General features: G+C 60.7%; 1 protein-coding gene across 7 annotated transcripts in view; it reads right to left on the minus strand.

The window, feature by feature from the left end:
• Positions 1–3,981: 3,981 nt before the first annotated feature.
• Positions 3,982–13,773, minus strand: part of TRPM2 (transient receptor potential cation channel subfamily M member 2) — a 55,647-nt gene continuing 45,855 nt past the window's right edge. For all 7 annotated transcript variants that reach the window (XM_035030055.1, XM_035030054.1, XM_035030056.1 and 4 more), the window contains 9 exons: positions 13,046–13,133; positions 12,231–12,388; positions 11,467–11,543; positions 11,115–11,216; positions 9,772–9,858; positions 9,141–9,246; positions 7,458–7,559; positions 5,911–6,027; positions 3,982–5,360 (listed from right to left, as the gene is read on the minus strand). In XM_035030055.1, the coding sequence (XP_034885946.1) occupies positions 5,235–5,360; positions 5,911–6,027; positions 7,458–7,559; positions 9,141–9,246; positions 9,772–9,858; positions 11,115–11,216; positions 11,467–11,543; positions 12,231–12,388; positions 13,046–13,133 (963 nt within the window). In that variant the 3' untranslated portion in view covers positions 3,982–5,234. The remainder of the gene's footprint in view (positions 5,361–5,910; positions 6,028–7,457; positions 7,560–9,140; positions 9,247–9,771; positions 9,859–11,114; positions 11,217–11,466; positions 11,544–12,230; positions 12,389–13,045; positions 13,134–13,773) is intronic.

Raw genomic sequence — 13,773 nt, forward strand, 5'->3', positions numbered from 1 at the left:
AGGCCAGACATGCCAAGCTCATGCTGTGCGGTTCTGCTCATGGAAAGTTCCAGAGGGCAGTGATGGGATGGGGCAGGAGGGGTTCCTGGGGCTGCATGTTCTGGATCTGGATCTGAGTGCTGGTTGCTCGCAGATCACATGCGAGATGTGCCCAGAAGACTAAGTGTGTTCTGCCTCAACAACAGAAAATAGTAACGTGCCACACAGGTTTGCTGTTCTCGGGCGATTCTGCATGGACGGATGGATGGACAGATCGATTCAGGCGCTTGTGGAAAGCTGTGTGGTGAGCCGTCTTCCTGATCGCATGGTCAGCCTCATAGGGGCCGCCGGCCACTGGCCAGGCCAGGGCCACACAGCCCTGCGAGAGTCTGGCTCTCCATCCACTCCAGACCATGTGCCTGTGCTCTCAGAAACACCAGAAACCTTCTACTGCTCTCCTGGCCACGTGGTCTGCCCGCGATAGCTGCCCGTCAGACTGTAATTGGGCTCAGGGCTGATTATCTCACCCATTTATCCAACCAGAATCCAGGCTCGCTGGCCCCAGGGATGCAGGACAGCTGCTCCGGCTGGTTAATTGCTTCCCCATCAGGAAGGTGGTTTTGCTAGGCAAGGTCCGAGAGCATCTCTCTGGGGACCAGCACAGAGGAGCTGAGGCTGCGGCATCCACGGGGCCAGGATGAAACCAGGCCAATGAAAAAAACACCTTGGTGAGGTCAGCATGCTGCCCTCCCCCAGGGAAACCACCCCTCCTCGGAGTGTCTGGGTGTGAGCTCGCCTCTCTGCTGCCCTGCCCCGCCCTTCCTGGTGCACTGTCAGCCCTCTCTGCCCTGGCCTCCACACCGGCCCCAGGGGGCCCCAGCTCCGGCCCTGGCCCAGCCATGGGGACCCCCAGACAGAACCCGGGGCCTGGCAGGCACTGTTGGAAATAGCTGGCTCCTAGGAGGGACTGGAGCAACACAGAGGGAGAGGACAGAGGGCAGCTGATGGGGAGCCCGAGAAGGCAGGGCCGGGGACCCCGCAGGCTCTCCCAGAGCCTCACTGGCTGACGGATTGCCACGTTCTGTCTGCTTGGTCCGTCTTTTCCAAGAACCGGCTTTTTAATGTATTCATCATGCAGACTCCTATTTTTTCCTCCTCCATAAATCCCGGCTTCTTTGGCCCCTGCGTTTATGTTGTAGCCTTTTCTCGAGCTTCTTCAGTTATAACTTCAGATAATTCACTTTCAGTCTTTGATTTTCGAATAAGGGCATCTAAGGTTGTAAAGGTTTCTCTTGAGACTCTCCAGCCGCATCCCACAGGTTGTGACATGAACCCCCTCACTGTCTTGCACTGGTTTGCTCCCCACTAAAGGGGCAGGTCGCAGGCAGGGAGGCGGCGGGCACAGTGGCTCCCCTGGGCTTTCCCTGGACAACGCCCAGCTCACGATGCTTGCTTGTCCTTCCCCGAGCAGCTGGGGGTGGCCCTGGGACAGAGTGCTGGCCAGAGTCTCAAGGACAGCGTCTGCTCTCCTGACAGAGGTTCTGCCTTCCTCGTTAGTGCTCTTGCCTGGGAAACAGGACCAAAGCCCCTCCAGGGAGGACAGAGGGCAGAGGGCTGCATCACCCAGCAGTGCCCTGCCCTGGACACCACCTCCTGTCCCTCCGAGCTGGTCAGGGACTGGTCACTCACCGTCCCAAACACAGGCTCCTGGAACCACTAGATGTGGTTTCTGTCCCTTCTGGTGTACGTCCTTGTTCTAACATTACTGTTGTTGTTGTTTTAGATTTTATTTATTTATTTATTTATTTATTTATTTATTTATTTATTTATTTATTTATTTTTAAGATTTTATTTATTTGACAGAGAGAGACACAGCGAGAGAGGGAACACAAACAGGGGGAGTGGGAGAGGGAGAAGCAGGCTTCCCACCGAGCAAAGAGCCCGATGCGGGGCTCGATCCCAGGACCCTGGGATCATGATCTGAGCCGAAGGCAGACGCTTAACCAGCTGAGCCACCCAGGCGCCCCTAGATTTTATTTATTTAGAGAGAGAGCAGGAGCCGGAGGAGGGGCAGAGGGAGAGGGAGAAGCAGGCTCCCTGCTGAGCAGGAAGTGACGTGATGCGGGGCTCAATCCCAGGACCCCGAGATCACGACCTGAGCTGAAGGCAGACATTTAACCAACGGAGCCGCCCGGCACCGCTGCGATGTTACTGTTCTAATGCTCTGGCCGGGGGGGGGGGGGGGCCCCCCCTGGGGGGGCCTTTCGAACCCTGTTTGGTTCTTTCCTCGATGGTGCAACACACGCTTGGTTTTTGTGAATGTCCTGTGTGTCTCCTCTGGGCCTCCGGTTCCTGCTGTTGGGGTCGGTGCAGAATCATATACACACACATGCATGAGCAATGTATGTTCATGTATGTGCTATGTCTGTATGCATATGTTACACACAAGTTAATACACATACATATTTCATATTATATATAAATACATTGTACATCACTTATATAATTTATATGTAAATGAATTTACGTATACATTATACATAATGTAGGTGTATCTCATATAATTAGTACATATATTTACATATGAATACTCACATGTACGTATGAAATTGTACACACACACCCACATGACACACACAGAAGGACCTCAGTCCTATTGATTGTATTATTCAAATTCTGCCCCGTTTTCCTTTTGTTTTGTGATTCCCCGATTTCTGAGAAAGTATCTCAACTATTACTGTGAATTTGCCAATTTCTCCTTGAATTTCTATCAAGTCTGCTTTATATATTTAAAAAGCTATGGTGTTGGGTGGGTAACAGTTCCTGAAGGTGCTAGCTTTTCAGCAGATGATACCTTTGCGTAATCAAACGCTCCTCTTTGCTCCTCACGGGAGCCACGTAGGCGCCTGCGTCCGTGGGTCCTGCTAGAACTCTTCCCACACCTTTCTCTTTGAGAGCCTTTGCCCAGCACGACTTCCCCACGTTGTTAGCTATCAGACGTCTGTCTTAGGTGATATAGAAAAATACATGGGAAACAAGACAAACGAGGTGCGTTATTTTTTTAACCCCGTATGAAAATCACGATGTATGCGGGCCATAATTACTGCTGTGCCTTGAGTTCCCTACCATTTTATTTCATAGTAACCATTCTCTGCGGATTATCGTGCGTCCCTTGATCTCATCGCTCCCACTTAATTGCTCTGGGGGTGCACGGTTCTTCCCCCGCCTCTGCCCCACCCGCGGCCACTAGCCCCACGACCGTCCCGCGGCCCCGCAGCCGTGAGCCCTGCTGTCCACGCAGCCCTGCTGTGGGCAGCATCTCCTTCCTCCTCCGAGTGAGCGGGGACCGTGGCGCTGGGATCACCCGCACGTCTCCTCCGCCTGCTCCCAGGGAGACCAGCTAAGCTGGTATTAAGTTTTCTTTGTACAGCACGCCTCAACAGTTACGGGACTTAGCCATACGTTTTAACAGTTTCTTTGCCAGCACAGAGCTTGGTCTGTGTGCCTGCGTGTGCGTGCGCGCGCGTGTGAGTGTGTGTTAAGGACGGAATGTTTGTGCCCCCCACCAAATCCCTATGTCAGAGCCCTAACTCCCAGTGTGGCTGTATTTGGAGGTGGGGCTCTAAGGAAGTAATTAAGGTTAAATGAGGCGAAGGAGCGGAGCCCTGAGGTGACAGGATTAGGATCCTTGCAAGAAGAGACGCCGGAGCGCTCACTCCCTCTCCATGCACACCAAGGATGGGCATGCGATCAGGGGCAGTGAGAGACAGTCAGGAAGAGAGCTCCCGGCAACCGACCCCACTGGCACCTCGATCTCGGACCTCCAGCCTCCAGGACTGGAAAGAAACGTCTGCTGTCTGAGCCGCCCCATCTGGAATTTTGTTACGGAAGCCAAGCTAAGTCAGTGTTTGCTTTTCTGAAATTCATCTTAGAGAAATTCTTTCCGAAAGAATGTGTAACACATTTTTTTTTTGAGTCCTTACAATTCCAAAATGTCTTTATTCGGTGCTGCCAGTTGAATGCTAGTTTGGCTAGGTATATGAGCCTAGATAAAAAACCCAGGCCCCCACCTGCGTGGGGGGAGCCACGGAAAGGGCTCGAGATTGAGGAGTCCCAGCCTGGGTGCTGGGGGCCGATGCTGGGGCCCGCGTCCTGGAGAGTAAAGTGTAGGGAGAGGGGCAGGGGTGGATCGGAGAGGACGTGGTGAGTTTGGGCCTCAGGGGCCAGCAGGATGTCCACGGGGGGAACCCGTAGGAAATGGCCACAAGAGACGCCCTCGGGCCATGGGTGGCTTGGCCATGGATTGGAAGGTTTCAGTGGCCCAGACATAGCCCCCTGACCACTGTATGTGTCTGAACTTGATGTAGGAAGCACGGAAGATGCTGGGCAGGCTGGTTTGGGCAGCACATTTAATGTTGGGTTTTACAATATTCCCAGGCCTGACGATTCCTGGTGGTTTATGCTGATGGTCTGTGAGCCACTGACAAGGAGCAGGGTGTCGCCCCGCCATCTGTGCCCACCGCCTGCCCCTCCCTGCGCTCACAGGGAGGAGGGAGGGAGTGCCATGCCTGCAGAGCCCCCCGAGGCCCCAGGGTAGCCCATAGGCAGACACCCTTGGGTCTCCAGAGAAGGCGTGTGCTTGAGTGGCCCCCACCCCCTGGTGCACGGGCTCAGCCTTGACCGCCCGGGGCAGTGAACTGAGGGGCCTGGTGCCCCACCCCAGAGCAGGTGAGGGTTCGAGTAAGGTCACAGTGAACACCGTCTCCGGGATGTGGGCCCGAGGAGAAGGCCACGGGGGAGCCCCGACTGTCCAGGAAACACCGGCCTTGGGCCAATGCACGTCTGGTCGTGGACGAGCTGCTCACGATGGGACCAGGAGGGAATCTGGCTGAGGGCCGAGGCTGCAGGGGCAAGGATGGCTGGCAGGGTCCCAGGGGCCACGTCAACCCTGAGGAATGGCCAAGTGACCAGAGCCAGATGTCCCCTGCCTTGGCTCTCCCCTTGGGGCGCCCTGATGCCCTCCAATTCACAGGCTCATCTGGTCGGCGACTCGAGGTGGCTATGAGAGGTGGCAGATGCCCACAACACACCACGCGGTGCCCCAGCAGCAGCCTCTGGCCGCCCGAGGTCCAGGGCGGCATGTGGCTCGGGCAGCTGGTGTCAGGCTGTGTGCAGGGCAGCCCAAGCCTCCACGGGGACCGCGGGCGGGCTGGCCTCACCTGCCCCTGGCAACAGGGCCCGGCCGAGTCCACGGGTCAGTAGAAAGCCCCAAACAGAGTGGCCACCTTCTGGAGGATGGTCTTGTGGTGGGCATACAGCGGGATGCGCTTGTCCACGACCTGCCACTGGGCGGACATCCCAGGGTCACAGGAGTGCAGGTGCTGCAAGAGGGCAAACGCAGAGCCTGACTCCCCCCGAGCCGGCCTAGGCACCCCAAAACTTCAGCTGCGGAAGGGCCACGGGGACACCACAGCCCTGGTCCCTGCTACGGGCCCAGCCTATGGCTGGCTCACTGTGCTCTTCTAGCAAAGGGGAGTGAGAACAGTTACTTCAGACACGACTCAGAGAATCCTGCCCAGCCCTGATAATCCTTCGTGAGAACAGAGCGGGTGGCCTTATTCTCAGGTGTTCGTCCTGCAAACCCAGCCCCAGGTCTGCTCCCTGGGCCTCGGTGGTCCCAGCTCTAGACTGATCTAAGTATGGGGGACGCTATCCCCGTGAAGACACGTGAATCCTGCAACTCTGACTCGGCTCTGGCCTCTCCTGGTGCCTCCTGGAGCCCCCTGCTCTCTGCAGCCCCCACCCTCTGGTCTTAGCCAGCTCTGGCCGCCTGAGACCCCGGGCAGACCCCTCCCGGAGGCCTGGAGGTCCCCCAGAGCACGCTCGCCCCATGCCTCCCCCTCCTGGGAGCCTGTGGCCGAAGCCCCATACAGAGTTCAGCCTCTTCAGGTCCATGTCGCTCTGGTCTGGGAAGTGGATGCTGATGGCCACCGTCTCAATCCAGGCATTGTCCGTGTTCCTTGGGTCGTCCACGTACCCCTTGTACACCTGGGGGGCAGCACGGGGGTGAGCTGGTCCACCCAATGGAGCGCTGAGCCCCGCCCCGGCGAGCTTCCAGAGGGAGGGGCACCACGTGTGCCCTTTGCTCCCTCCAGGCCCTGGGACGCCCTGGGCACAGCTGTCTGCTGCCCCAGGCCCCGCCCCCGTCTCCCTGCCTGCTGCATCCTGCTCCCCAACACGGCCCCAGCTCCCTCACTCAGCTCGCTCCCGGGTTCTGGCCCGACATCCAGACCCTTGGAAGGACTGAAACAGGATGGCGGACCTCAAAAACGTGACACTAAGTGAAAGAAGCCAGATGCCAAAGGCCGCACACTGTGTGATCCCACTAGCAGCGAGGGTCCTGTGGGGGCCGACTGGTGCCTGCAGGGGCGCGGGCGGGGGCGAGCGCTGCTGGGTGGGGCGGGCGCTTGGGCTGATGGGAATGTCCTGGACAGGTGGACTGATGGTCGCACCCACGGCCAGGGCACTCAAGGCCACCGACCTGCTCACTTTGAAACGGTTGATTTTATGGTACGTGGCTTTCAATAAATAAACTACTTAATTCTTCTCACAAAGTTGAGAAAAGAGACGGTGGTGTCGCCCCCAGCCCTGCCCGGGACGGCCCTCGTGAAAGGACTGGCTCCGTAGATCAAACCTGAACAGCAGCTCTTGCCTGTTTCGCCCCGAGCGGGGCCAGAAACAGGGCCGGGAACAACTCAGATGTCCGCTGAGGACGCTCGGCAAATCGTGGCGCAGAGCCTCCCGGGGCCATGGAAAAGGGCAGGTGAATTTGTAAATCAGGGCTTAAAAATACGACCATCACGAATTAAGTGAAAAAGGTTACGGAGAAATGTGTGCCATGTGGCCCATTTCTGTCAAGCGTGTGTGGTGTTCACGCGCAGAGGTCGCGGGCACCGGAGCCCCATGCGGGCGTGCACAGAGGTCAACAGAGAGCCTGGAGCAGGGCTCTCCGGGCAGCCCCGTGGGCGAGAGTGAACATGGGTGTGTGACGGCAAATGCGGACTGCTTTCAGAATGACAAACAGATTCGATGAAGAATACAGGCCTGACCAAGGTGCACGGGCCAGGGCCTGCGGAGCCGGCGGCTGGCGTCCCAGCACCCCTCTGCCCGGGGAGACACAGACCCTGCGGTCCCCGTGTGCCTGGGTGTGCTCAGGGCAAGAATGAGTGTGGGAGGGAGGCACCCAGCCCCTTGATTTAGAGAGAATGGGGACAGAGAGGGAAAGCAGGTGCCCAAGGCCCAGAGCCATGGCCTGCCACCCCTCCTGCTCCCAGCTCCTTCCTCCAGGGGCTGCGGGGTGTGGATTGGCAGCAGGGTCCCCAGTGTCCCATCCTGCTCACCCTGCAGCCCTCACCAGCAGCACGCTGTGGGGGACCAGGACACACAGACAGTACTCTGAAGCAGGAAGGCCCCCTTACCTCAGTGCCCTGAATCAGCAAGTTCTGGAAGGAATACCAGAACTCTCTGCGGAGGACCTGCTTCAGCTTCCGGGGCAGTATCTCTCCTGGTTCGCGGGAGCCCTAAGCAGAGAGGAGGCAGAGGCAGGTCTGCGAGGCTGTGCAGAGACCCACCTCCACTGGCCACCTGCCCAGCGCGGGCAGCCGGCCAGCTCCACGGAGCCGCAGGCGGACGAGGGTCTGGCAGCTTGGCTGTCTCGGGACTGCAGTGACGCTGCCCAGAGCCCGCTGCCTGCGTCAGCCTGGGACGGAGTGGGGCTGAGTCAGGCCAAAGGCACAACCTCGGAGGGGTGCACGCGGGCACCGGGGCCTCTCTCTGGCGCCCATAAGGTAACCAGCGCCCTACCCCCCACCTGCCCACCAGCAGGGGGGCATGTTTTCGTTGTTTGCATCCCTCAGATGCCATCTCCCACCTCTGCTCCCCCAGGCTGGGCTCCCGGCCACTCCCAATGCCCCCTGTCCTGGGGACCTGGATCCTGAGCCTGCACCACCCGGCCCTTGACCCTCTAGGAGACCCTGTTTGTTATTGAAGGCCCTCCAAGTCCCTATCACAGCCATCCTGCTTTGGCCCTTGAGACACGCCTGCCCCTCGAAAGATGCAGTGCCAGGGACCCATTCAGGTAGGCCGCTGGGGGGTCTGCAGACACAGTGCCCAGGGGTCTGCAGGCATGCTGCTCGGAAGATGCCAGTTGGCAGGAACCACATTGGGCCTGGGCCAGTGTCCTGCCCGGAGAGATCAAAGTGCCCAAGAGGGAGGCTGAATCATGTTAGAGAAGCCTCAGGGCGAGAGGGGCTGGCCGTAAGCCAACCCCCCATTCAGCGTGGTGCTCCCTCAGCTGAGGATACAGGAGTCCTGGCTTCAGGGGCCAGAACTGCCCAGCGCCCCGGACTCCTTGTTGCAGCCTGGGGACCTGGCCATCCCCAGCCGAGCAGCCACTGGGCCATGGGCAGGTGCTGAGCTGGGGTAAATCACGGACATCCTGGGAACAGGCTCAGAGGAGAGGCCCCCGAACGGGGCTGCATCCCAGACACTGTGCACCAGCTCAGAGCCTGTCGGGGGGCCTGGTCCTCCTGCCAGGACCCCAGAACAAGGATGGGGGCCGGGGAGGGCAGACTGATCTGGGAGTAAAACCCAAGTGGTTCAGCCCAGGGCCTCCTGCACCCCAATCAGGTTTGTCCCCACAAGGCCTTGGGGTGCACTCCGGCCTTCAGCCCTACAAGCATCTGCCACTCCCTGCCTCCCCACGGCCCTGCACACTGTCCTGTCCTTAGAGCTCAGCTCAGCGCCGCACAGAGGTATGTGCCCGCCCGGGACACCTGCATGAGGAGCCGCGTGTGCCCCCGAGGCCACGAGCTCCACAGGAGGCCCAGCCCGGGCCCTGACACAGCCCCAGACCTGAGCCTGGTGCTCAGACACAGTGGGTATCAGTCAGACTCTCACGCACCAGTCTTCGAACCCGTTTTCACAGCTGCCAAAGGAGCAAACAGGAGGGGGTTCCTTCTACAAAGCCCAGTACCAGTTTGTCCTTTAGGACCAGGGACAGAGTCCAGAGCGGGCGGGTGGAGGCGGGGTGACTGCAGGGGGGAGGTGTTGGGCCGGAGGGTGGGATGGACGGACCGGACGGACAGCTCCCACTGGCTCACCCCTGGCAGGGCCCAGGCTTCCGAGAGCGGATGCTTCACGACCAGCACCTCCAGCATTTTCTTTATGCTCTTCCTGCAGATGGCGCCATCCTGGTTCCGCCTCCACCTGCAGAAGGGGCCGCTCACGGGGATCCTCTGACCTGAGTGCTCCCCACCTCCGCCCCCCTGCCCTCCTGGGGCCAACCCTGTCTCCTTCCCCAGCGGCCGCTCCAGGGGAAGAACCGGGTGGTGGCCATTAGGGGATGTCTTTCCACTTCACTACTGCTGGGAGGATGAGAATGGGCCGGCTTCTCAGGCAAATCGTTTTTTATCAAAAGCCTCAAGGAGGCACATGCCCTGACCCCCGCTGATCCACTGCTCGCTCTTTGGAAATGCTGGGTGGGATTACACGTATTTTCGTTTTGTCGGTGGTCCTGGGCCTTGGCCATGGCTTTGCCCCTCCTCCCAGAGGCAAGCCAGGGGACGGGGACCCAAAGGGAAGCAAGGGCAGCCCAGGGCATGGGGACGGGCCTGGGTTTCTCCCAGGGGGTACGGACACTCCTGCCCCGTGTCTCGGGTGTGCCCGAGGGTCAGCGGATGGAATGGACATAAAGAGGGCCGTGGGTGACTGGGTGGCCTCATCGGTACTCACCGGGTGATCACAGGCTGCAGTGTGTGGTTGGGTCCCAAACAACCAAGGCTTCCCCGCCCGCGCAGTCCTGTGCGGCCCATGGGGTTCCTGGGGTGGACAGGGGTCTGCTTAGATTGCCGCTTGTCTCTGGGAGGACCAGGCCGGGGCAGTGGGCAGGGGCCCCTCAGGGGGAGCGCGCCGGCTCCCCCCGGACCTTCTGTGGCCCAGGATCTTCAGAGCCCAGACAGCTCACCGCAGCGGGATGCTGGGAAAGAGCCAGTGTGTGGAGGCGCTGATGGGACCCCAGATCCACCAGCCCGGCCAACTCCACCTCCCCACCTAGGACTGTTCCGCTGGGGACACATGTCCCTGAGGGCCTCCAAGGGATGAGGCAGGAGCTTCAGGTCACCTTGGAGTTGGTTGGAAAAGCAACATCCAGCCCCACTGCTGGAGTGGACACCGCGCCCCCCTGAGAGCGCGTGCCTAGCTCATCGCGCCACACAACACACGTCCGCACCCGAAGGCCTCATGCACGCGGGTCCCTCTGTGACATGCCAGCCTGCTCTCTCCCTGTGCCACGGCCCCGCGTGGCCTCCTGTCTCGGCAGCGGGGGCCCGTCTCCCACCACCACCGGACACAGTGGCCCACTCTTGTTCCAGGACATTCCTGAAAGCCCTGCCCCTGCCAGCTCTCTCAAGCCACCCCGGGGCCCGTCCGCTCCACGGGGCTCACGGTATCCCAGCAACTGTTGTCCCTCCCCTAATTCTGATGGCTCCTTCCTCATCCTCCAGCCCCTGGAGCCGCCTCCTCCCCAGCGACCCCGCCCAGAGGAGGCTCCTTCAACTCCAGACCCCCAGGCTGACACACGGAGGTGATCCCCAAGGACTGCCGGGCATGATGTCACCGGTCACTCGACAGCTGGACTCGGACATACAGAGTGCCCGTCCCCGCACAGAACAGACACTGGAAACACCGTCATCCCCTGACGCGACCCCACTGCCCCTCAGCTGCTCCCCTGCGGCCAGAACCCTCTCAGGGGAAGTCTGCTCTTTCTCAGAAATCCATGGAGATGGCGGGACGGTCACCCCCATTTTACGGGGAAGACTGGAAGTCCCCGAGGTTACTCAGGGCTGAAGGCAAAGCACTCAAGGTCAGTGGGGTGAGCCCCGGGAGGGGCAGAGAGGGAGCCTCGTCCAGGTGCCAAGGAAACGTTTTATGTCAATCTGTCCTTTCTTCTGTGTTTTGTTCATTTTTACCAGAAAAATGACTAGTTTGCCAAGACAGGACAGCTGAGCCCAGAAGCAAGCCTCCAAAGGCCCCCCACAGGGTCGGGGTGATGCGGGATGGCGGGCAGCCGCACTCACAGAGGGAGCCCGTCCTGAACCACGTAGAGCCCGTGGAAGCTCCGCCGGTCTATGGGCCCGTCCACGGCATTGTAGCTGATGCTGGCCAAGGCTTCCAGGGCGCTGGGAGCAAGCGGAGAGTCACGTCCCCGGTAAGAGAGGGTGGTGCCCTGGGCTGGGCAGTCAGAGAGCCCACGACCGCAGGTGCCCACAGCCACGCGCCTCCCAGCTCGTCCCAGCCCTTGGGGAGAGCGGGCACCCCGTCCAGGCAGGAAGCAGACCCTCACCCTGAGCCGATGCTGGCGGTCACCTGGGAGCGCCCGGCGGGTCCCTCGCCCACCCTCCTGCCGGGGGCAGGGATGCACACACTCACTTTCCCACGGGGTCCACCAAGGCCTTGTCCTTCCTGTCGTCCGTGTAAAAGGGTGGGTCATAGATGAGAAACTCCGTCTGCACAAACACGGCGGTTCTCCCCTCAGACAGTTACCCCAGACTACGGCTAGGGCACCCAGGATGACCAACGGCGGCTCCTCCTCGTCAAAGTGCTCATAGCCAAGGACCCCGAGACCATCCCCAAAGTGCACGTGGTAGCTCTGGGCTCAGGCAGGCCTGCGGGGTGCACCCCCCACTGGGGACCCAGCCGAGGGGGCGGCAACGGCACTGCTGGTCTAGGGGATGGGGCAGGGGTCCAGGCTGGACTGCAGGAGTGAGGAAGACTCCAGCTGGCAGGGACTGGGGAGAAAGAATGGAAGCCACAGCCTGGAAGGTCCTGGAAAGTCCAGAGAGAAAGCCCGCGGGGGCAGGGAGGGCACGCAGAGGCCGTCAGCCCTTCCTCTCCCTTCGATGCCTGCCCCCAGCTGGTGCTCACAATAGGGGCACTGACCACTCCGGGATGCTGGGGTCCAGGACCAGCGAGGTGGCCGGAGGTAGTGGGACAGTCTGCTCCCCGTGTGGGTCAGATCCCAGCTCCACCACCCGCAGCTGTGTGTACCTACGGGACTCCGTCTCCACCTGTGTCCAACACGTCCCTGGGGGGCTGCAGCAGGCGAGTGCACCTGGGGCCCGGCTGTGTCAGAGGGCTCAGGGCAGGACCGCCGCCCCAGAACCCGGCCGCCTCCGGCCAAGGCTGGCACTCACCTCCCAGGGCACCTTCTCGTTGGGCACGGGGAAACGCGTGACGTGGGAGTTGGGGTAGAGGAGGTGCCGGGCGTTCACGTGGTGGGTGTCGCCCACGTCTTCTGCCTTCTGCCTGCCGTCCAGCTCATGGTCCTGCTCCTCTGAGGTCTTCTGGGGTGCTGGAACAGCCACAAGGAGCCATGGGCAAAGCCGGACTCCGGCTCAGGCTCCTGCCCACAGGACAGGGGCATCCTCTATGGCCCTTTCCCCAAAACTGAGCCTCCTCCACCTCCCTGAGTCCAGAGTGAACACCACCAGCCCCGAAGGGGGCCCCAGCCCAGGGCCCCAGGACCATGGCTCTGGGAAGACCGAGATCTGGGGTCAGAGAGTGTGCCCTCAGCCAGCACCTGCCTCCTTGTGTGGCTGCCCCAGAGCCCATCCAGTTAAGGAGGGCCAGCAATGCCCCAGGAGGGCTAGTCATGCCCTCTTCCTGGCTGGCTGCAAACTTAGAAATGCAGACTTTGCTTTCTGTCCCCCAGCACCTTCTGGAGCTGCCCCTCCTTTGTGTCACGATGCACAAGAGGAGGTCAGGGACGTGGGCCAGGCCTCTTCTCAAAGTCCCCCACCTGGTCATGTGGGGGGCTCGGCTGTGCTGGGCCCCTGCTTCTCTGGGACAGGCTATGCTCCCTCTGGGCGCTCGGAGCTCAGGAAGAGCTCAGTCAGCCCACCCCCAGGCCGAGGGGGAGCCCCGCTTACTGCCTCTCCTCCCCATGGACCCCCAGATTCAAAAGAACACAGGCCAGTAGAGACCAGCCGCGGTCGCGGCCTCCACTCACCCAGGGTGGGGAGGCCCTCTTCTGAGCCAAAGCCACCATCCCTCAGCGCCTTCATGATCCAGTGCAATGCTCTGGACATCTGGGCCACCTGGAAGGCACATCCCAAACAAGGTGTGGTCAGCACCTTCCTCTGTACCGCACAGCCACCCCCCCACTGAAACCACGAGGGCACCGCTGGAGCACCCATCCCGCTGCAGTGACCCCACGGGCATCCAAGCCCGCCCTGCTTCCTTTAGTCACCAGCAGTGCCCACCAGAGAGATACAATGGCCACTGGAACTGGACACACCAGAGGCCACTGGACCATGCTGAAGCCCCAGAAGACAGCTCTGAGCCACAGGGAGAAGGTGGGGCACCATGACCCATGGAGCTTCCCATGGCTCCTGCTCCTCCCAGAGAAAAGAAGCTTCTAGAAACCAAACATACTCAACTGCAGGTGATGGCAGGAGCCACGTGACGAATAGGGGCCAGGAGGACACTGCTCAGCAGCACCCATGTTACAGGGTGTCAGCAAGGCGAGGCCCCACAGGGGAGGAGGCAGTTAGGGCAGACCCCCGCATGCAGCGGTCCCTGGGCAGGGGCTGGCTGACGGCAGAGCCCCCACCAGCACAGTGGCTGGGTGGCTTGCCCCCACCTGACACAGCAGAGCTGAGAAGAGGCAAGAGTCTAGTGCCAGCCTGGGGGGCTCAGGCGCTGCCTGCTGGGAGGCTGCTGTGGGTGGCAGGGGCT

This window comes from Mirounga leonina, unplaced genomic scaffold, assembly GCF_011800145.1.
Source record: "Mirounga leonina isolate KUSES-001 unplaced genomic scaffold, KU_Mleo_1.0 Mir_353, whole genome shotgun sequence".
Classification (NCBI taxonomy): Eukaryota; Metazoa; Chordata; class Mammalia; order Carnivora; family Phocidae; genus Mirounga; species Mirounga leonina.